Source organism: Apteryx mantelli, chromosome 8 (genome assembly GCF_036417845.1).
Source record: "Apteryx mantelli isolate bAptMan1 chromosome 8, bAptMan1.hap1, whole genome shotgun sequence".
NCBI lineage: Eukaryota > Metazoa > Chordata > Aves > Apterygiformes > Apterygidae > Apteryx > Apteryx mantelli.
Genome location: NC_089985.1, coordinates 12,101,823 through 12,124,034, shown reverse-complemented (window position 1 = coordinate 12,124,034; position 22,212 = coordinate 12,101,823). Strand labels below are relative to the sequence as shown.

Genomic DNA, 22,212 nt, shown 5'->3' with positions numbered 1-22,212 from the left:
TTCTTTGTTTCTTTGTTTGAAAACAGCAGGCAATGTTTTTATACAGTTTGCATAGGTACAGTGGATCACTGACATGTTTTTTGATATTGGTGCTGCTTCAAACACTGCTCAAGCAAAATGGCTTAAAACTCTGTTGTTCCATGTTACCCTCAAATACTTAGAAACACATCATTCAGAACCAGCTCTTTCTGGAAGAAAATATCTGTAATATCAGGCCAAATCTAGCTCTGTTAACCCCAAGTTGTAGATGAGCATGTAAAAATAGAAGTAGCTTTTCCCCCCAGCAGTGCCCTACAGGTAGGCTATAGCAAATACTGCACATACTTAACAAAGCAGCAGCTTAGGAAAGTATCACTCTTGGAAGCTGAACAGGCCTGTATTTTATACAAGGATTCTGCTGTGGAGTTCTCACAGGCTTTATATTAGTCTGTGTTCCTAAGGCAAGGAATAGGTTCAAAGAGGCTTCACTGTATTTTAGAGATTGTGCCTGCAAACTTGCTGGAAGGCTGGAGATTTGACTTTAGAATGAGAATGTTAACTCTTTAGGGTTAGTTTCATAATCAGCTAAGTACAGGTGGCAGGTATGTCAGACTTCCAGCTTCTGCTTACTCAGTCTTTTCTGAATTGAGATAGCAAACTTTGAAAGGAAACTAAAGCACCAGCCTTGATAGTTTAAAATAAATAGCTGCTGGGCTATTTAGAAGATAAAATTTGTTTCCAACAGGGTAAGAATCCTCAGTTTACAGACTGCAGCCTTTACAAGCAAAAATAATGTACCCTTAACTATTAAATATAAAACTAAAAGCAAGTGCATGATTTTTGGCTAATTCTTTATTTCAGTCTATTACATGTCTCCTTTAGCGGCACTAGATGAGAAACTAGGCTTGCAGTTGTGTTCCTTCATATGTTTGCATGGCTGGTTCCTCTCATATTGCAGGGGAGAAGAGAGGAATGTATTAGCCAATTTTAGTGACAGCTGATAAAGTAAAGTCAGTGCAAGGATGAAAGTTTTTTACTTACTTAGAGGAAAGTTATAGCACAAACTCAACTGATCAGACATTAGAGATGCTGTACAAGTGAAGCTATTACAAGTGAATTCCTTAGAAAACTAGACTTCCTAAGTTTTGCTCCTCACAATTATTTAATAGGCGACTGATCACTAGTTTACTCAGGTAAGCTATAGCTTGCACATAAGCAAGATACAAGTGTATGTATGTTTAATTAGGCATAGATTTTTCTTTACTTTGCTCAAGACCAAAATAATAGCAAAAAAGGCAATATTTTCTTTATTTAGTACTGTAATACAAAAAACATAGCACTTAAGATGTACCACCTTCTACTTCTTTTCTGCTCATTTAAGCTATAGGCAACCACTATGCACTAGCTATCTGAACCCCTACCTGCTGTAGGGAGAGAGCTAGTATAAAGTTTTAGCACCCATAGCTTCAACCCAGAGAGCTCCCTAGACTACAGGATTACATTGCAGAAGATAAAACACCAGGCAAAACATACCAAGTCTCTAGCTTATAGACAGCCCTTGATTTTCTATGTGTTAACTTGTCTGCGAGGAAAAGTAGAGCTGGAAACACAAGGCAGTTGTCAGTTGTATGCTTTTTTTCCTAAACCCAACTGGGGAGTGAGCATACAATTTGCTACTGTTATGTGCTGGCCTTAACAAGAGATTTTGGAGCCTTACCAGTATGAAGTTAGAAACCTGGATTTTTCTGCCCGATAACATGCATCCCTCTCTCAAGCATGCTTGACTTTGCATTTAGATTTTGGCCCCAAGAGTATTACTAAGTTTAGCTAAGAATAAGGGCCCTATAGCAGGGGCTGTCCAGTTCAGTAAAAAACCTGATTGCCATTTGAAACAATAGCAGAAATATCATTAAGTTGCATCCAAGCATTTGCAATGTTTTATCTCCTAGTACTGTGGCCTCTCTATTAGAGCAAAATATCTTCTTTCCTGTGGATGATGATGTTGAATTACTGCTAGTTACAGGTTTGAGTGCAGGAGATCAAGTTTGACTCTAGACAGCAAGTGTGCAAGAAAGGAAAGTTCTGCAGGAATGAGTTTCCAATAGGTTTCTCAGCTTAAGTCTTCCAGCAGTAAGCCTTTTGGGGATGAAGATCAGCTGAAACAAGTCTCATTGTATCTGAGAGATCGCTAGTTCTGTCAGTAGCATCAGCACTCCAATTAGGTATTTGCTTTGTAGAAACTGTAAAAGAACCAAGAGCATATGTCAAAGAAAATTGCAGTGGTCAAATTTCCTTACCCTTAACTGGATGGAAACCAAATACAGATGTTCCATTTGATTGCAGTCAGCTTTCCCCTTGTTCTCTGCAAGGTACCTTTGTTAGCATTTTGACCCTAGTTGTGGAGAAAGCACACATGCCTACATGCTACTCCTCTTGGAGTGCTCCAGCCTTTGCTCCCATCCCATGGGAAGCATAGTACCTGAAGGGATGCCCTGCTCCTACTGCAGCTTTTTGGAAGGAGGGAATCCGAGCACTTCTGCTCCTTTGGCTACCTCTCTCCTTCTCTAGGAGCACCAGTTCAACTATGCCAGTTTCCTAGAATAACAGTGTCCATATTGAATATGTGTCCGACTTGAACTCGGGATCCATGTTATGGAAGAGCCATAACATGATTTAATGCAAGACACTTCCTAGAACAGGAGTAGTGATGCTTCTTCAGAAAGCCTATTCTGTCTGAGGATTTCTTGTATTTACTTACCTGCTAAATAAAAAGTTTTCAGTGACTTTTATACACTGCTGCAGTTAAAAACAGGCCCTTTCACAGTAAGAATAACATTTAATTGTTTGCAGGTGTGCTGGCAAAGGCTGTTATTCTTAAGAGAAGCTTCCCAACAAAGCTGATTTTCTTTCAGAATTTTATCTGGCACAGCAGTCACATTACTTAAGATGAAAACAGTGCAGTCATAACATCGTGATAAAAAGTTTTTCTTATACTGGGAGGAAGCAAAACCTCCAGCTTTAAGGAAAAAGGGAAGGAAGATGACATCGGAGGCTTGAAAATTCAAACTAAGCTGATGAAAAATAGAGTTTTAGCAAAAGAAGAATCCAGCTGGAAAATGCCAGTACACTTGCTGTTAATGCTCATTCCAGCTGAGCACTCACCCAACAGGAGCAGAAAATTGCAACTCAGTATTGCTTACTAAAAAGTAAGCTAGTCCATCTAGTTCTAGCCCAAGACCAGGGTTACTAGGTTCTGCTGCAGTACAGTAGTAAAATACTGTATTGATAATTGCCCCATGTTGTCTGAAACTCCAGAACTAATTAAGTCTAATAAAAGCTGAGGTTTTTAACTAACTTTTAGTGCGAAATTATGCATAAGAAACATGCAGCTTTCATTCTTAAAAGGAAGGTATCTCTGGTCACGTAGAATTATTTTATTTGGCCAGCGTTAGTTAGGAGAGCATGCTTACTTAAAACCTCACCTTTATAATCCCATCACAGTGTGCTGAGGCAATTGCTGTAGAAACTTTTACCAGTTTTGTAGCTGACAAGTGGATCTTAAAGTGTCTGTGGAAGTGAGAGTAAAGGCAGTCCATAAAGAGATCCACCTCTTCTTGAGTGATCTCTCCTGGAGTTTTCTGTACTGTGTCCCACAGAGCTTTTGCATCTTCTGGGTGAATGGCATATGATATATCCAGAGGCTGGGGAAGACAAGGAACAGAGAAAACTAGTTCTGTTGCAGATGCATTTTTTTCCACTTTGCATCCAGTCCACATGGCTGCCATCCAAGTGAGATTGAGAGGGCTGATGGCTAAGCGGCGGAAGCGGCAGTCAAAAGTCTTCTGAAACCAGCTTCCGACAATGGCCACGTAACTCTCTGCGCCGTTAGCAAGAAACAAAGGTAAACAAGTGAAGTCCTCTGGCACATTCTCCGAAAGATCATCTCCAGACACGCAACAGAACCAGCCTGACCACATCAGCTTCTCTTCCGAATTTTTGGGGGAAACCGATGATCTTGAAGAAAGCTGGGATAGGGAAAAGAAGTGTTTGAGTGATAGCTATAGAGCAAATTTGATGTTTTGTATAGTATATCTAGTAGAAGTTTCTTCTCAGGACCTCACATGCAACATTTGTTCTTGGAAAGCTCAGACAGTTATTCAGTCTATCCATTACGTCCCTAAAGGATCTGGGTACTTCTGTTGAAAACAGTGGATAAAGCACTTTTTACTCCATTAGGAACAGTCCTCAAATCTGCATTTATGCTGCTTAATTCAGAAAAGCCAATCCACAATAAGACTTAAAACCACATACAAAACTTTGCATTTCAGTAGTGTCTTTCACTCAAGACAAAGCATTTCAGAAATATTAAATTAGGCTTGAGCTATAGCAGGGAGGCAGGATTATACCAACTTTAAAAAGTTAAATAACTCATCCAAGAAGTTAAATAACCTGCCCAAAATCTTAAAAGTGAACTGACTTCAGAGCTAAAAAATGTAGCTAAAAAAGACAGCTCAGGAGTGCTGACTCTTACAGTCTGACTCTTACCAAGGATTTGAACTCCAAACTGCAGTTGAGCACAGCCATTATTTATGAGTTGTTCCCTGCGAGTTAAAAATAGACAGGACTCACCTTCATTAAGTCTCAAAAGATAGTATAGTAATTTTGGCATACAGCTAGGGTTTAAAAAAGTTTCTCGTAAGAGACAGGGTATTTTGTAACAGCAAAAGCAACTGGCAAGACCCAAATCTCACTGCAACCATCAGCACGGCCGGCAAGAATCGTCACCTGCACGAGCATGGCAGCGTGGTCCTGCTCGCTGCCCTTCAGGTCGGGGAGGCTGGAGAAGGTCACCTGGATGTCCAGGTCCACTCCGACCTGGACGGCCAGGCCCTTGTGCCGCTCGGCAGCGATGAAGGCGCCGAGCAGCCGGGCGTATTCCCTCAGCTTGCCGCTCGAGAACTTGTACAGCGGCGTCACGCTGTACAAGGCCCACTGCTTGCGCAGGAGGAAGGCTGTCTTCTGGGGGTCCGCGTTTTCCTGAAACCGATAAACAGGAATAAAACAGTGAGAGAAGCCTCCGCGCGGCGGAAGGCCGCGCTCCCGAGGCGCCGCTCTCCCGCCGCTGCGCCGGGGGGGGGGGGCAGGCCGCGAGCAGGGGGCCCGGGGGCGGCGGCGCACCTGGGAGCAAGGCGGCAGCGGCCCGCCGGAGCCGGGCCCGAAGCGCCCGTGCGCCCGCCCGAAGAGCGGCCCCCGCGACAGCCGCGCAGCGCCGGAGAGGCGCCCGGCACTAGGCAGCGTCCGCGCCTCCGACTCCATGGCGGGGCCGCCGCCCGCCAGGCGCCGTTTGAATCCCCTTCCCGTGAGCCCCCGCGGCGGCGCGGCACCGCCCCCGGCGCCATGTCTGTCGCGGGCGGAAGCGGCGGGGCGGGGCCTTTCCCTTCCTCTTCCTCTGCGGTCGGTGCGCGGCTGTGGAGGCCTCGCCGGGGCCCGCCATGCCGCTGCGGCCGCTCTGCGGGGCCCTGCGCTGGGCAGCGGCAGCGGGGCGGCGGCGCCTGGGGAGCGGCGCGGGCCCGCGCTCGGCCCGGGGCGCCCCAGGTGAGACGGGGCCCCGGCGCCCGGGTGGCGTGAGCTCGGCTCGGCTTCTCACCGCCTCTCCCGGCTTCAGCGGCGGAGCCGTCGCCGCCCCTTAGCGTCGAGCCGTGGTTTTCCCTGCTCTTCCTCGCCGAGAGGTGCCGAGCCGCAGGCCGAGGCGGCGGGGGGGCCGTGCCCAGGCCTGCGGAGCCGGCTTGCCTGGGGCGCGGACGTAGCTTCAGCTCCTTCTTAAAGCCCGTCTAGGGTAATTTCGTGCCACGCTTGGTGCCAGTGTCTCACAGAGACCGAGTTGGGAATACGTGAAGTAATTCTTGTTCTTTGAGTAGACCCAAATTATACTGGGATTTCTGGGGGGGGAAAAAAAACTCAGGACTTTAACTCCTTTGTATCTTACCTGTCTGTAAAATCAATAAAGTAATTTTTAATTTTTTGTTCAAGACTTCAGTAGCTTTGTTGCTCGGACCAACACGTGCGGAGAGCTGCGTTCTGCTCACGTGGGCCAAAAGGTCACGTTGTATGGATGGATTCAATACCAAAGGTAAATGCAAACGGAGGTGAAAATGGAGACACTTAATTGCCTGGTCCAATGCACCCTCTGAATCTGGTTCTCTGTTGTTCAGACACCTTTTATGGTTCAAGTTATCTTTTCATCTCCTGCAGTGGTCCCTTCTGAGGCATGTATGAGTGATGCAGTTGAGACTCATGACAGATTAATAATTAAAATTTTGCAGTTTGATACAAAAGTAATTGATCCTCATTCCATCCCTGTAAAACAGTTAAATATTACTACCCCCATTCTGTAGGGGAGAAAATAAATGATATCATGTTTATAGCAGTTCTTGAACAGCTGCGAGCAAGTAATTTCTTTCATACAAATTCCTTAAGTTTTAAGCAAAGATGTTCATTGTGTTTTCACCTAATGATGCATATTGAAAGTAAGCATGCAATGATCGAAAAGAAAAAGTAAAAAAAAAAAAGCTAGTAAACAGAAGGTGAAATATTAATTCCAACGCTTTGCTATAGGTGGCATGATGTAATCACTTCTAATAGATTTTATACTTTTGCAAATCCAGAGTAAAAAGTGTGTCTGCATATAGCATGGATGTTACTCTTAAATGTCTTGATTCTGGGTATATGCTTGTAAATTGGAAATAGGTCCTGTGGTTTTGATGAAATTAATTTGCATCAAAAGTAGCCTTTTGTGTTTTACAGTCCAGGGAAGCTGTTCTTTATCCAGCAGGCTTCTGCAGTGACGGCCTTCACAGATTTTGTTAGCAGATCTGAGCTGCTCATCTTGGAACAGCTGTGGATGGAGTTGCAGGAAACAGGATTATTGCAATGAGATTGTTGCACAGGGAATCTCTGGAAATTTCATGGGTTCAGAATCCCTGTTCTACATGGATTAATGTTCAGATTCAAATGCTGCCTCTCTGGGTTATTTGCACATTGTTGGTACATGGCTGAACAAGATCTGAAGCAAATTGTTCAGATAAGATTCAGATGTGGGAAAAGTAATATCTGTGCATATGTTGCTTTGGAAATGCTTTGAGATATCAAGGTATACAGAGTAGCTTGTTGCTGTGTACTTTGTCTTAAAAAGCAGAAAATGGCTGAATCCTTAAAAAAAACATTTTTTCTTTTGTTTTTCTTCATGGATCAGACAGGGCCTCTTTCTGGTTTTGAGGGATTTCCAGGGACTGACCCAGATCATCATTCCACAGGATGAGGTAAGTACTACCAAAAGATGAGTGGTAGGTTGTGTCCAGGAGACATCCAGTGCAGAATGAGGTACTTTGGCAGACTGAGGGCTCTGACTCACAAGCAGACTTCTCCTGCGTTATGATGAGAGCCCTGATGTGACATTGCATTAGAAATATTAATACCGTTTCCTTTGGTTTATGAAGAATGATTACTGATTCAGAGAGGCCATTAAGAAATGAGGCCCCTGAGCATGGTGCATCTGCTCTGTTCTTCGAATTTCTTTGAGATTTTAGCATCTTCTTGCAGGCACGTTCCCATGTGAAGAAGCTCTTGTCCAATGCTCCAGTGGAATCTGTTGTGCGAGTGACTGGGATTGTGTGCCTTCGGCCCCCAGGGCAGGAGAATCCGGTGAGGACTTCGGGGTCTCTCGGGTATTTTGATTGCGTGTGGCATTGCTTGTGGAAAAGAGCATGGCATGTGGGATTATGTGCCTTACGTGTGTGTGTCACAGCTTTGCCACTGGCAGTTTTGTTCTCTGAGGTATGTGACAGCCCATCCTCAAACGATGTGAGGCAGAAATGACTGCTATGACATGTCACTTAGGAGAATCTCAAAGCACATTACAGGCAACTGTGCATTAAAATGTGCTGCAACCCTTTGAAAGGGTAATGGGAACCATTAAAAAGCTAGCTTTTTCCATCTTTCAAAGTGTGGTTGATACAATTTCTTTTTCTTAAAAATACGTGTTGCCTTTATATGTTCCACAGTATGTGATGACCTGTTTCTCACTCAAACTAGATCTTACTGTTCTCGTGGTATAGAAAACAGGTTGAATACTTACCTTTTTTTAATGTTGTGCATTCCTCAGCTCTCACTGTAATCAGCCATAGACTCTCAAGATTGTACACATCTGATCATTAGCAGAACTGGAAAAAGAACCCTGGATTTATGGCCATAATTTTTCACTCAGACCGCTATGAATAGCCACAAAGGATGCTAACTTCAAGCCTCACTTATTTCTTTTAATCTGTTATCATTGTGTTGGAAGTTGATACATACTTTCTCCTGATGAATAGAAAGAGTTTTGTAGCATTGAATGAACTTCACTGTGGCACAGTTCGAAGTGAGAGAAGGTCTCTGCTGTCCCTCAGTATTTAAGAAAAGACGGCTAGTTCTCAGAATTGGTGTCATAAAGGCATTGCCCTTCCTCATGAGTTGTCTCTTTCACTTTTATTAAAGGCTGCTTGAGATATTGCTAATACATACTAATGTTTATACTGTGCAGTTTCATTAAAGCTAATGAAACTACTCTTTTGCCCAAATGCCTGTGCACTAATAGGATCTGGGACTGACTTCCTCTGTGCTCAGCGTGTCATGCAAGGCGAGGGCAAAGTAAAAGCAATTTCATTTCTTGTAGAGATTGGTATGCTATTAGAAAAGAACACTCCAGCTTCAGTGAGATGACTTGCCTTTTGTCTGAACAGAATAGAAATCTAGGGGAAATCTGTCCTTGGGAGAAGTTCTCTCAATTGTGCTGTGTTAGAGGGCAGGGAGGATAATCACATGGATTTCTCTTTTTCCTGCAAATATATAAAGGATTTGTGCCCAATTGCTTTCCCTAAGCTTTGAATCTAATTTATTTCACCTTTTTGCTGCAGAAAATGCCAACAGGGGACATTGAAGTGAAGGTGGAGACTGCAGAGATCCTAAACTCCTGCAGGAAGCTACCTTTTGAAATCAAGGATTTTATCAAGGTTACTGCATTTTTCTCATGTAGCCAAGCAGCGGCTTTTCAGTAAATTTAGAATTGGCCTAGGGGGACAGCAAAACGTCTGCGAGACCTTCACCTTGTTCTCCCCAGCTCTGCTTTGGGAAAAGAGTGGTATTTACCATAGGATGTGCTTATTGTTAGCTGTGAGGATATATTTCTAATTAGAGTTAAGCAGAAAACAAAGCTTGAATGATTCCAGTGCCCAGGGTTTTAAAATATCACTGTAAGAACAGATGGTAAAGGGAAGAGTGGAAGAAATGCAGGCTATGCTAGCTTTTTTGAGAGTGTGAAAAAGAACATGCCAGTGCACTGATGTGTTTTAAGACAAGGGCACTTAATCATATCTGGACAGGTAGCTAAACAAACAGAGGATTTTTTTCTTCTGTAAGTACACAATCTTGTAGAAGGTTGGTTCTAGTGAAGGGCCCATGTTATGGGTGCGTGTGGGGAAATCACTGTTAATTAAAGATCTTCTCTGTGCCATTAAAAATATGACTGATATATAGATGTTGCAATCAGGGGACCTGAGTCCTGTGCCTTCCAAGTTACAGGTCCTGGACAATTCCCACCATCTGCAGTACTATAGTTTCCCCTGCACGTAATAAGGGTGTATCACCGTTTGGTTGTTCCTTTAGATCTCTGTATGGTTACCACTCCTCTACTCATTATTCTTGAGGAGGATTGCTACAGTCTGTTTGGTGGACTGAGAATAAGGAGAACTGAAATCCAGAGCTTTGAGGCAGCTCTAACCACAGAATTATTTTCTTCAAAGGCTTCAAAGAAATCTTTTCTTTTTTTTTAAATAATTGCCATGCATTGATACATTCTCAGTGCCTGATGTTTCTTCATATAGGCTGTGGGTAATGGGTGGGTCATGGCAATAGAGAGTCTTTTTTTAGCTTCCCTCTTTTCTCCTGTGGCTTTAGGAGCAGCCTCATTAGACATGCAATTTTAATTTTGTCTCTTAATCCTAATTGTCTCTTATCTCTAGAAATCAGAGGCCTTACGCATGCAGTATCGCTACTTGGACTTGCGCAGCTCTCAGTTACAGTATAACCTGCGGCTGAGATCACAGATTGTGATGAGGATGCGAGAATACCTCTGTAATCTCCATGGTAAGAGAAGTGCTTGAAGAATTGTGTGCAGCAAACAACATTTTAGTCTTCCTTTCTTCTCTTTCCTGTTGCTGGGAGAGATTGCCAACCAACCTGCTCCGGCAAACTGATCCCACTTAGTAAGGACCTGTGTGTTTGCACTGGGGACTCTAGAGGGATGTTATCAGGTCTGAAGAACAAAGCATGTTGAAATCTCGGAGCATTCTGCAGACCAGTTGTTTCAAATGAGCTATATCTAGAAGCAAAGGCTTTTTGCAGGTGGCTTCTCTCTTTTGGTCACCCAACTCGAGGCATGTTAAGGGGACAGATTTCTCATAGGGCTTGTGCTTATCTTAAAATCAGGAAGTCCTTTTTTGAAAACTGCTGCCTAGTTTAAAACGGATAGTGAATTAACAATTTCTCAGCCTATATGGAATGTAGTTATCAACAATTCTGGCAGGTCTTAGGGGGAGCTCAGACCCTGTAAGTCTGTCATTGCACAAGTTACGCTTAGAAACAGAGAAGTCCATAGTTTTTTGGAGAGGTTATGGGGTGTGCTAAATTACCTGTTGACCTGACTAACCCCCCTGCAGCCTCCTTTTGTCATACTAGTTCTTTTCCCTGCTCTCACCATATCCTGTGTCTGAAGCATGTGTTTGTTCCTCAGGGTTTGTGGATGTAGAAACTCCAACGCTCTTTAAGAGAACCCCAGGGGTATGTATGCTGTCCGAAATAAATGCATTTTAGCCACCTGCAATTGCACAGGCACTTAATTATTGAATTATCTTCGTTTGCCACTCTGCTTTCATTGCTGTGTTCCCACTAATTAAGAGCTCACTTGCGATTTCTGATATGATATATTGATCCTTTTGAAAGTAGAGAGGGTGAATGGGAAGAGGTGGCATCTTGTGTCTCAAGTTTGAATCCTTTGATATCATAAGAGAATAAAGCTTCTGTCTTGTAAAGTGCATGCTGAACATGAGCCAGATAAAAGCAAAAATCTTACTCTAAACACTTTCCTTAGCATTTATCTCTTAACTGATAGGTGTCTGCAGTGCCTCTACTCAAGGTGTTTTAACTTCTGAATTTATGCTTCTTCCTTTCATTGTAAAATTAATCATAGAGAAGAGAGCTGTAGCCCAGGAATTGCTGTTGCAAGGATATGTGCTCTTCCTAGCTGACACACGGAGTTCTTACGCCATCCATGATAGGTATTTAAATGTATTGTTATGCATTGGTTTCACCGAGCAAGAGGGGGAGGATATTTCAGACCAAGCTGGTTAATAGATTGTTTAAATGTGCTGTACAAACAGCCATTTCCTCACCAGTGAGATTTTTTTTATGCGGAGGCTATAGGTTCTTTCCTCTTCCACTTCTAGGTTGTGATGTTATCCTTGAATTTGCAGATTCAATTCTGTGAAATAGCTCTCTCTGAGGCTTTGATTGCCCAGTATGGAGTCCACTCTACCAGTAATGACAAAGTCCACCCAACTTATACAGTAGATGCTTATGTCAGATTATTTAAGTGCTGTATGCATCTAACCTACTTGCTGCAGAAGGGTCCAAATTATAGATTGCAGAGCTCAGCAGTTGAAATATGCCCATGGTGAGAGCAAAAGATGGTGAAGGAAGGTCTTTTGCAGAGTTTATTGAAGGTTGTAACTATCTTGAAAGGACTTGGAATTAAGCACTGAAAAGGGCCTGTTTTTGAAAACAAAGTTTGTTGCAGTTCCTAGAGAGTTCTGAAAACATTGTGCCATTTTATGATCATTATATTTGCTATATCACTCTTTAATTGCTGTGCTGACTTCTCCTGCTGGAAAGTTCAGTGTTTCTTTGGTGCTGCAGCCTTCTCTAGCCTAGGTGAGCAGAAGAAAGCCAATGATTCTTGTAGAAGAGGTGTGAAAAATTGACTTGTAGATTAGGAAACATATGTACTGTTTGTTTGTTTTTTGTTTTAATTATTATTTGTAAGGTCATTTTTCTTCATTCTTTGAGAGCAGAGCTCAGAAATTCTTCTCAACTCTTTAGTTTCTCTCTGGAGGATACTTCTCTATCCTCCCTCTGCCAGAGAACAGCAGTCTTTTCAGTCTCGATGTCTTTTTTTTGCTGTAGAAAAGGCTCCCTTACATGTCAGGTATTTCCTGCCCTCAGCTGAGCAAGCTGCTGTTGCATTCATTGCTAGGCCTGGAATGTGATACTAGGATTAAAGCCTGCATCTTACATGAGGCAATGTAGAGTGTGAAGAGCTAGTGAAGCAGAAGTGGACCCAGATTTCAAGAATGATAATTACAGCAGTGTTTTAATTTTATCAGATGTTGCAAAAGGCTTCTCAACCTGCTCATTTCCAAAACGCTATTTATAGCCTGTTTCTACAACTCAGGTTGGGTCACCTGAGGAAATATTGGGCTGACCTTTCTTCCAGCATGCTCTACATCAAGGGGCGGGAAGGAAAGGAGCCATGAGCAGAAAAAGTTGATAGCTCCCTGAAGCTCAGAGAAGCCCCCATTGCTAAACACATCTGTAGGTGAAAGAGTGATACTGCACATAATGTTTCTCTCCCAGAGGGAATTTGTGCAGAGCAGGTATGAGGTTTGTGTTGTGAAGTCAGCGTTACAGATCTGCTGAGGGAACAGTCAGCCCAGGCTGCAGTAGATGAGCAGCCAGGATGATTACCTAGGCTATAGTATGGTAAAGTGGGGAGCTGTTCTCTTCTCTTAATGGTCGCTGTTCCTTCCACAGCCACCCTCCACCCACCACTGTAAGTGTGTAACCTGCACCAGTTTACAGTGAAACCTGTGACACCTTGCACATCTCTGAATTTGGTTTTTATTTCTTCAGAACACTGTCACGTGGTGGAACTGCCCAGAGGGGTAGGGTCTGTCCTGCTGAAAAAGATTTTTGGCCTGTAAACATGATGAATAATACGTGGTCTTGCTTCCTAAATTATTGCAGACAGATGTTAACAAGTCCTTGTCCTCTAGGACAAGTTTCCCCATGTCTGCCCTAGCAATCTATTCCAGTGTGTCACTGCCATTATACCTGGGGACTGCTCCCAAATGTCTAACCTTGATCTCCCATGCTGCAGTATAAGCCCATCACTTGTTGCTCTGTTGGGAGTTTAGGCTGATTATTTGCTGACTTTTGTAAGCTTTTCTCTTTTTTCTGATGCCAGGGGGCAAAAGAATTCCTTGTGCCCTCGAGGGAAGCGGGGAAGTTCTACTCTTTGCCACAGAGTCCTCAGCAGTTCAAGCAGCTCCTCATGGTTGGAGGCCTGGACAGGTAAGGGTTTCTTGGGCTTCTGTTCTCGACATGTCTGGTCCAGGGTTTGTTTGCTTTGATCCATGAGGTTTTAGAGACTTCCTCAAGAACTTGCCAAGTGTTTTGTGATTTAAAGAGGGATCCTTAAATACTTACAACTTTTCAGCTAGGTCAGGCCCTTTAGCAATAATGCCTCCTGATAAGAGGAATTGTATCCCTTTTTAATGGTTGAAATCTTCACTGTTGTTTTAAATGAAAACCTAATCTTAAGCACATATGTAGGAAGAAGCTTTGCAGGGGCAGACTGCCTGAAGGGCAGAAAATCAAGTGGGTGGTAAAAGCCTCACCAGCACTAACCTATAGAACTGAGATAAATTTGTGCAGTTGAACGTGATTAGGACAGGGAAAGCCTATACTGAGGATGCATAGTACAAAGCTTTTAATTGGTCTTGTTTCCCCAAATAAAATTGGAGCTGGCCACAGAGAGAGAGCTTTTCATGCAGTGAACTGCAGTCTAGGTCCAGACTATGAGTGAGTTTTGTTTGGCCCTCAGTAAAGTCCAGGTCTGGAGTAGAAGGTGGGAAAAGGGGTTATTTATGCCCTGTCAGGGCACAGCTCACCTAATAGCCTGTCACGTGCCTCTGGAGGGTATGGTTGGAGATGGATACAGCTGCTGGTACAGTTGCTTCCACTCTAACTTTCATGCTTTTGGGGCGATGGGAACAACCAGGGCTGTGACCACCCACTGTAAAGGGAACAGAGCATGCTCTTGCTCCCTCCCTGCCCCCCCCCCCAAATAATCAATTCTATAGCCACAATTTGATTTAGGCTACTTCAAATTCCTATCTGAGTAAAAGTACTATTGCAGGTACTTTCAGGTTGCTCGCTGCTATCGAGATGAAGGTTCAAGGCCTGACAGACAGCCTGAATTCACTCAGGTAACCAGTTTACACCTCCTTTCACCTTCCTCCTTACCCCAAGCAACCTGTAGTTGTTTTCCCTTCTGAGGGACTAGTTTTGGTTAGCCCTGGTGCTGCCTGGGGGGAAGAATGTTGTTTGCTGCGTGTTTCACAGGCACAGCCCTCTGCAGTTGGTATGGGATGCACGGAGTGATTTCTGTCCTTGGCTGACTGTACGGTCCCAGGTGCCCATCTGCAGCTGTGGGGATTGTGCTGCAGCAGTGACTGTGCTCGATGATGCGCATCTGCGCCTGTCCTGCTGAGCTGGGCATCCCGTTCCTCAGTCCTGAGATCCCAGATGGAGTTAGCTTGGCCTATTCAAGGCTTTTCCCTCTGTCCTTGTCATCATTACCTCATTGGGGATTCTGAGGAGATCATGGCCTGAGTCATACGTCTGTAGGGAGATCACAAGCACACCCTCAGTGTAATGCGGTCATGCTCTGATTAGTGTGTTATTTCCTTTTATGCTTGCTTTATAGTTGAGTTTCTGCAAGCAGCTCTCAGAGGCAAAAACTGTAGCTAATGTGGAATGCCCCTCTTGTTTTATATTTTAAGATCGATATAGAGATGTCATTTGTAGATCAAGGTGGGATCCAGAGACTAATAGAGGGCCTCCTGCAATATTCCTGGCCTGAGGAGAGAGGCCCCATTACCACTCCTTTCCCTTCCGTGACATATGAGGAGGCACTGGCTGACTATGGGACTGATAAACCAGACACTCGCTTTGACATGAAGGTGAGGGATCGCCCACTGGAAACTTGCAGCTTTTCTCCTTCTTTCTGTTAGTGTTTCTAAATATTCTGCGTTTAAATCGTATCTATGTGCTGTGGTCAGCTGGGGTTCTTAACGCTGTAACATACCCAACTTGTTTTTCCCATCATTGCTGCTTTGTACAGGTATTCATATCTTAGAGAATAGAAGGGTTTGATGTATGATTGTGGGAAAATGGATCTTCTTAGAACTTTTTCTTTTTAAAGATAATTTAGTGTCAGGAAGCAAATCATTTTGACTGTGTTAGGAGCAGAAGCCTGTAAGGCAACCACAGATGCCTTAAGCATTTTTATACGTTTTGCCCCAAAGCATGCTGCTCCTAGGAGCATACTTCATGAGACAGGCTCTCTGATCTGTCTGCGCCCACCAGCCTTTCAATGCTCTGAAGATATTGCTGAGAAGACTAGCTGTGTTAGTGTGCACACACATATGGAAGTATGAAATAGAAATATTGATAAAAGTATTAAGAGGAGCAGTACTGAAAAGCAAGAAAGCATCTTATATCTCCCTAGGAATTAATTTGGGGGGTTTCTTTTTAAGTATATGGCTCCCTCCATTGTGGCAGGATGTCACCATCTCTACCTTTCTCTTGTTTCTTCCTGCCTCTCTTGCATTTCTGTCTCTGTAGTGCTCAGGCTGCTAATGGTTATTCTAGCTTGGCCCCATTCATTTCTTTCTATGAATCCTTTGATTTCTTTGAGCAAGGAAATGTTGTCCCAAGAAGTGGTGCTGAAGGAGTTAAAAGACACAGGTGCAGGATTTGCATTGTGTTCCTACCACTACTGCTTATTTTCTGTGCTTTTTCCCCATGCAGATAGTGGATATCAGTGATTTTTCACGAAGTTTGGGCATTCACTTTGTGCAGAATGCGCTCAGTTACCCGCATGGCACTGTCAAAGCCATTTGTATCCCTCAGGGGATGGTAAGTGATATTTTTACTTATTGCTTATGATTTATGTAAAAAGAATAAAATAACATTTTGAATTCCTCTCTCTTGGTATGGAAGTGTCCCTTGCTCTCACTTGTGATTGACCTCAGGTTTGGCTGAGGTGTGTTAGAAGAGGGGAATGGGGAAGATTAGGTGATGGAACGAATATATTGTCCTCTGGAAGGCCAGCAAGAAAACAGAGCTGCGAGGACCTTGGAGCATAGGGAGGCCTCTTGGGCTTCAGTTTGCTTTCGTCAGGGATGGCTTCTGTTTTATATCTGAATAATAAATTGTGCCCTGTGGCCAGAGATTGAAAAAGTGCCAAGTATGGCACAGCTCTTTTCTGGACTAGTGAGAGAAAGATCAGCTGGTTACATGCCACTCTCACATTTGCTTTTGTCGTGTTTGTGGACATGACTCGTGTCTTGTGATGAGAATGTCAGAGACCAAATCCAAGGCTGAGAGCCTTAATAGATCTAGATCTAGAAGCTTATTTGACAGTATCCATGTACTTTGGCAGGGAAGCAGATTTAATTTTGTCTCTGGGCATCTTTGCAGCATGTGCAGTATAGAACAAAGATTCCACTGAGCACTGTGTTTTATTTGGGGAGTAGGACTATCTGGCCACGGTTTCTCAGATTGCTGTAATTCTGACAGAAAGTGCAAGTTACTGGCTTCCCATGAGAGGGCACTAAGCTGTGCATTTGAGCAAAACAAAAGTGAGATCTTTAGCTCTCAATATTAGAGTAGTCATATACTCAAGAGCTTGTTGCAGGACCTCAAACCTACTGCATTTCTATGCATCTGAGGGTCAGCTCATTTGGCTTCCCTTTCTTGTTCTTCTGTTTGAGCTATGCCCTGCGCATCAATATGGTGTTACACCGTTCGTCCTTCTCTGTAACCTGCATGCTAGAAGCAGTTAGTTGGCATGATCTGACTCTGCTGACCAGCTATGTCTGATCTGTGAGCAGGGAGAAAACCTGCATCTGGATGTACTGCCTAGAAGGGCCTCTTGCTGAAAGGAGCCTTTGGAGAAGACACTCAGCTGCAGTCTAGTGCTGCAGCCCTTTCCTATTCCGCAGCCCTCTTGTGTTAGATCTTGTGTTAGAAACAAAGCTTTAGAGGTTTGGAAACAGCTGAGTCAGTAGATTTGAATCGTGGCCTGGCTTTTCACAGATTTTACTGATGTTTAATGTCTCTTCTCTCACTCTTTCCCCAGAGATATCTTAAAAATAAAGATATCGAGTCATTAAAGGAGGCTGCAAGATCCCAGTTTAACCAGGTGAGACAGAAACACTGCTGAAGCATTGGAAAGAGTGAAAGACAGGCTGTATAAAGTGTTACGCAATTGCAGGCAGAGGAAGGTAGAAGAGCAGTTTTTAATAAAGCTCTTCTGCTGAGAGCCAGTGCCTGAGCATATGATGCTTCAAGACGAGAGAGGGCAGCACTGAACTGAACATGTTCCTTGTCTTTACTGGTTTCCTGCATTAGGAAATTGTGGACATTATCTGCAGGCCTGATGGAAGCTTGAAGTCTCTGCTTACAAAGTTTCTTGGCCAGGAGCAGCAGTCAGAGCTTGTCCAAGCGCTAAAGATGCAAGTGGACGATGTGGTCCTGCTGGCAGCTGGAGAACACAAGCAAGTGGTAGGATGTATCTCTGGGTGGCTGAGAGTCGAATATTGCTGATGATGGCTTTGATGTTTATCTGGCCTTACCCTAATTCCTCTAATCATTAAAAAAGAACATCATGTAATTCTACGTTACTCTGGATCTGAAGCTGTAGTAACAACAAGTAAGGCATGAAGTGTACCTATTGCTTCTACTTCCCCAGTCAAATTCTGGGAAGAGATCATAGCTGAAATGAAGGCTGGATTATAAAACATGATCACATCAGTGTCTCGTTTTCTCTCACCTCATCTTAATTTTTTTTTAACACCCAACAAAGATTAGAAAACAAAGCCAACTAGGCAACTTTGTCTCCTATAAGCAGATGGGGAGAGTGAGGCACAGCTCATTATTAGCAGAGGTAATGGGAGACTCTGTCCCTACCTTTCTCTGTGTTCTTACTAGTAGACATTGCCATCCAAGCTTTGGCTTATGACAAGGTGTCATGCTTTGCATGATAGCCAAAACTGTGTGTCATTTCCCCTTTCTGTGTATTTATTTCTCTGTACAGTGAAGCTCTTACCTATGCTTTCACAGTTAATCCACATTTGCATAGTGCCTTGAGATCAGTGTAAGAGTTCTGTGAGGATGGAACTTCTGGAGAAAAATGGATTTTCTAGCTCCTTACTTGGCCTTTCTTTGTAGGGTTCTAATCATCTGTCCAAACCCTGGAGCTGCTGCTGCCTCAGTGGGAAGGTGATGTCTTTTAGGAGACAAGGCAAAAGTGTTTTTAAGGCAACAGTGCAACTGATGCTGTTCGTGATGCTGCCTTTCTGGAAAAACTCTCTCTGGCCTGTGTGACTTCCCTGAGTTCCTGGCATTAAAACTGACCCTTCTTGTTCTCTCCCTTCTCTTTTGCAGTGCTCTGCATTAGGGAGCTTACGGTTGGAGAGCGCTGACCTCCTGGAGGCGGCTGGCCTGGTACTTCGTGATCCTACAGCTTTTCACTTTCTGTGGGTGGTAGATTTCCCACTTTTCCTCCCCAAGGAAGAGAATCCTACAGAACTGGAATCTGCTCATCATCCCTTCACTGCCCCTCATCCTTCAGATATGAGCCTCCTCTATTCTGATCCCACAAAGGTGACTGAACCTCATGTCCTCCATACTGGCCCTTTTACAGCTGTGTGTCTTGGAAAAGTGGGCAAGTAGCAGCTGTTGTTACTGTAAAAAGACATTGTCTCATGGAATTCACTGCATGTTGTTTATATCTGTTTGGAAGATGTGGCTCCCAGGTTACTTAGGTGTGCCCCTAACTATAGGGGCTTAGAGAAAACAATTGCTTAAAATGAGGAGTTTTATATTCTGACCCATCCCACGTTGCTTCGGGTTCTTACCAACTTTGCATAAGGATGTGTACTGTTCTCGGTTTTGTTAAGCTATGTGCCACCCTGAGGCATTCTCAGCAGCAGTCCATGCCTCTGGTAGCACTGGTACAGAACGGGGACCTTGTTACACTTGGACTTGGGTCAGGTCCTGAATTCAGACTGGGTGCAAGCTTCTCTTCAAATTGTAATGAGAAAGCAACAACAGAGGCTATAGAGGCTATGTGTGCCCACGTGATTTCTTACATATTTGTACCTTGTTGAATATTTCAGAGCTGCAGCCATGCTAGGACTGGATGTTTTCAGCACTGGATGTTGTCAGGGCTGGAATGCTATGGGGCACCAGGAGAGCAGTGTTTGGGGAGACTTAGTGAAATTTGTCACCCCCAGTGAAATTCAGTAGAAGGATTTCTCCTCTTTAGTGCTTTCAATCTCTTATCAAATTTCTGTGAATGCACAAGACTCCATTGAGAAAACTGTGTTGCTGTATGCCATGTTCTCATTCCCAGTACTGCTTTGTTTTCTGTGTGCAGATTGGCGTTAAATGCGGCCGTGCCTTGCTAAGGTGCTTGCTCATTTCCTTCCCCAGGTCCGTAGTCAGCACTATGACCTTGTGCTAAATGGCAATGAAGTCGGAGGTGGCTCCATCCGAATTCATAATGCAGAGCTACAGCGTTTTGTGCTTGAGAAGGTGCTGAAGGTAACAGCCTACAGATGTCGTCCACATTCACTTGGAGATGTAAAAGACCATTTCATTTAAATAGTCGTTTAAAATTCTGTAAGAATCATAGGTGTGCTACTCAGATAAAGAAACGTAGCCCTGAGAGATGGATGACTTCATTGTATCTTCATCTTACAGTGCTAGTGGGAAAAGCATTGTTTTTTCAGTGACATTTCTTATGTAACTTTGCAGGAGGACTCTGAAGTGCTTTCCCATCTGCTTGATGCTTTGGAGTTTGGAGCTCCTCCTCATGGAGGAATCGCTTTAGGTAGGTGCTCTCTAGCTCTGCAGAATGCAGGTGTCTTCTGACTTTCTTTTGATGTAGTAGACCTCAGCAAAAAGTGTCATGTTTATTAGCAAGAGCCTTGTCTCCTCCTGACAGAGATAGCTGTTCTGGTGTTGCTGTTTGGCACGACCAACCTGGTAAGACTTTGTGGGCATATACAGTGCTTCAGTCTCTGTAGCTGCTTTATGGAAGGAAACAGAGCTCTCATCACCAAGTGCAGAATGTTCTGGGGTCCCTTTCCAGGGTAATAATGTGGTTTATTTCTTATGCAAGGACCAAACGAGATGTTGGTGGCTCTAAGGACAACCTTTATCTGCTGTTCTGCAAACAGCATGTTCATGAACATTGAGTTGTCTTTATTCTCCTTCCTACACAGCCAGAAGAGGATCCCTATACTGCATGTACAGAGGCTTGGGATAGCACTGTACTTTGTTTCACATGCTGGGTCACTGCCACAATCTCACCCTCTGCTTCACAGTCTCACAGCTCTTTCCTGTTTTGTTTCATTCGCTGATTCAGAGAGCTAAACTGGCAGTAAACAAATCCTGCCAAAGAAGGACAGTGCTTTTCTGATGGGTTAGCTCTCTGATCTGGCTCCGCATGGGCCTGGTGAATACCTGTGCCAACACAGGGAGGAGGTAGACCCCATAGTCGGAGGGAGAGGGAGGAGACAGCAGTGTTGACCTGTGTTGGTTTAAGCTGTTGTGGCATCCTCTGAAGTCATTACAGTGCTGTGTACAGCATTACAGCAATGTTGTATTTTTCTCCTAGAATCCTGCAAATTTGTTTTTTTCTTTTTTTTTTAAAGGTAGCCTTTTAACCTATGATCTTTCTGTGTAATTTCCCTCCATGCAGTCACCCAGAGGCTCTTGCTCTTCCTGAATTCCTCTTCATTGTTGTAATTCTTCTTAGCCAAGAGCTTTGTTTGACCTGTTCAACAGAGCCCTCATAATGTTCCTGCCATTTACCTGCCCTGCATTGTTACACTCTCTCTGCAAAGGAACTGTCTCTATCTTGCAAGTGCTTGGTGTTTCTCAGAATTTCTTGTAACACTGAAAAACTTCATTTTGCTCTCTAGGCAAGTCTGTTTCTCTGCTTACTGGTTGAGATTAACTTTTTCCCTTATCTGCTTCTGTTTTAATGTTCAAGCCCAGTAATACTATTTATTTTCATCTTCCTGATTTTCTGAATGAAAGGAAGTAATATAAGGCCATAACTCAAGTGGTTCACTAGTTTGTTGTCTGCTTCCAGGACTTGACAGATTGATCTCACTCATCATTGGTGCTCCAAGTATCCGAGATGTCATCGCTTTTCCCAAATCCTTCAGGGGACGGGACCTGATGGGCAATGCTCCAGACTATGTCACTCCAGAAGAGCTAGAACCATATCACATCCAGGTTTCCTGGCCTGTTGCAGAAGCAGAGGCAAAGAAGAACTGACATAAAGCCAGTGATGTGAGGTGATTTGTTTAACCAGGGATGGTTTTAGCTTCTAAATTCTAGAATTCAGTTCAGAAAACATCAGCTGATACGGGAGAGTACAACCTCACTACACCATGGCAGTTTCAGAATTGAGTGGGGAATAGATATGAGGGTTCCCTGATAGAGATTCACCCTTGGGTTGGTAATGGGAAGGAGAAGTAGGAAAGCAAAGTAGAAGAACCTCGTTTTAGCATAGGATATTGAGACAATTGGCTTTGGGGTGTCATATTGGAGTGAAGGTGGGATTTTTTTTTTTTTTCTTTTCCTACCCCTCACTTTTTACATGTCCCTTGTAAAATATCCAGATAGGAGGAGACTGCGTGTCAGCTTCTCTGGTAAAAGATCTGTACTCCTGATAATCATCAAATCTCCATTAGATGAGGACTGTTTGAACAGAGCAGAGCTGTGCTGGGCCAAGAGCATAACGAATCTTTAGTGCAGCCTACAGCTTCTCTCTTGCTGGAGGATACAAGATCATCCAGAACTTGCTACAGGGAATTTGTATTGTCAGGTGAGATCCCTAATCAAAGCGGTGGGAAGGAGCATGCACAGTATTTGCAACAGTTGTTCTTGTAATGCTCATCAAACAGGAGATGATCTATCTTTGGGGCCTGTGGTCCTTCTGCTTTCAGAATACTAGTTCTGAAGTTTGTATGTTTGTAAATAAAGTTAATTTGGCAA

The 22,212-nt window shown here is 43.7% G+C and overlaps 2 protein-coding genes across 2 annotated transcripts; one reads left to right on the top strand and one right to left on the bottom strand.

The window, feature by feature from the left end:
• Positions 1-1,260: 1,260 nt before the first annotated feature.
• On the bottom strand, positions 1,261-5,302 carry CENPL (centromere protein L). Its single transcript, XM_067300626.1, has 4 exons — positions 5,158-5,302; positions 4,765-5,016; positions 3,462-4,004; positions 1,261-2,219 (listed from the first exon to the last, which is right to left on the bottom strand). The coding sequence occupies exons 1-4, from the start codon at positions 5,293-5,295 to the stop codon at positions 2,148-2,150; spliced, it is 1,005 nt and encodes a 334-aa protein (XP_067156727.1). The 5' UTR covers positions 5,296-5,302; the 3' UTR covers positions 1,261-2,147.
• A 169-nt stretch (positions 5,303-5,471) lies between these two features.
• On the top strand, positions 5,472-22,212 carry DARS2 (aspartyl-tRNA synthetase 2, mitochondrial). Its single transcript, XM_067300638.1, has 17 exons — positions 5,472-5,574; positions 6,010-6,109; positions 7,232-7,298; positions 7,579-7,680; positions 8,931-9,026; positions 10,035-10,158; positions 10,805-10,851; positions 13,313-13,419; positions 14,267-14,336; positions 14,913-15,092; positions 15,943-16,050; positions 17,276-17,338; positions 17,548-17,700; positions 18,583-18,801; positions 19,633-19,743; positions 19,957-20,032; positions 21,302-22,212. The coding sequence occupies exons 1-17, from the start codon at positions 5,472-5,474 to the stop codon at positions 21,487-21,489; spliced, it is 1,914 nt and encodes a 637-aa protein (XP_067156739.1). The 3' UTR covers positions 21,490-22,212.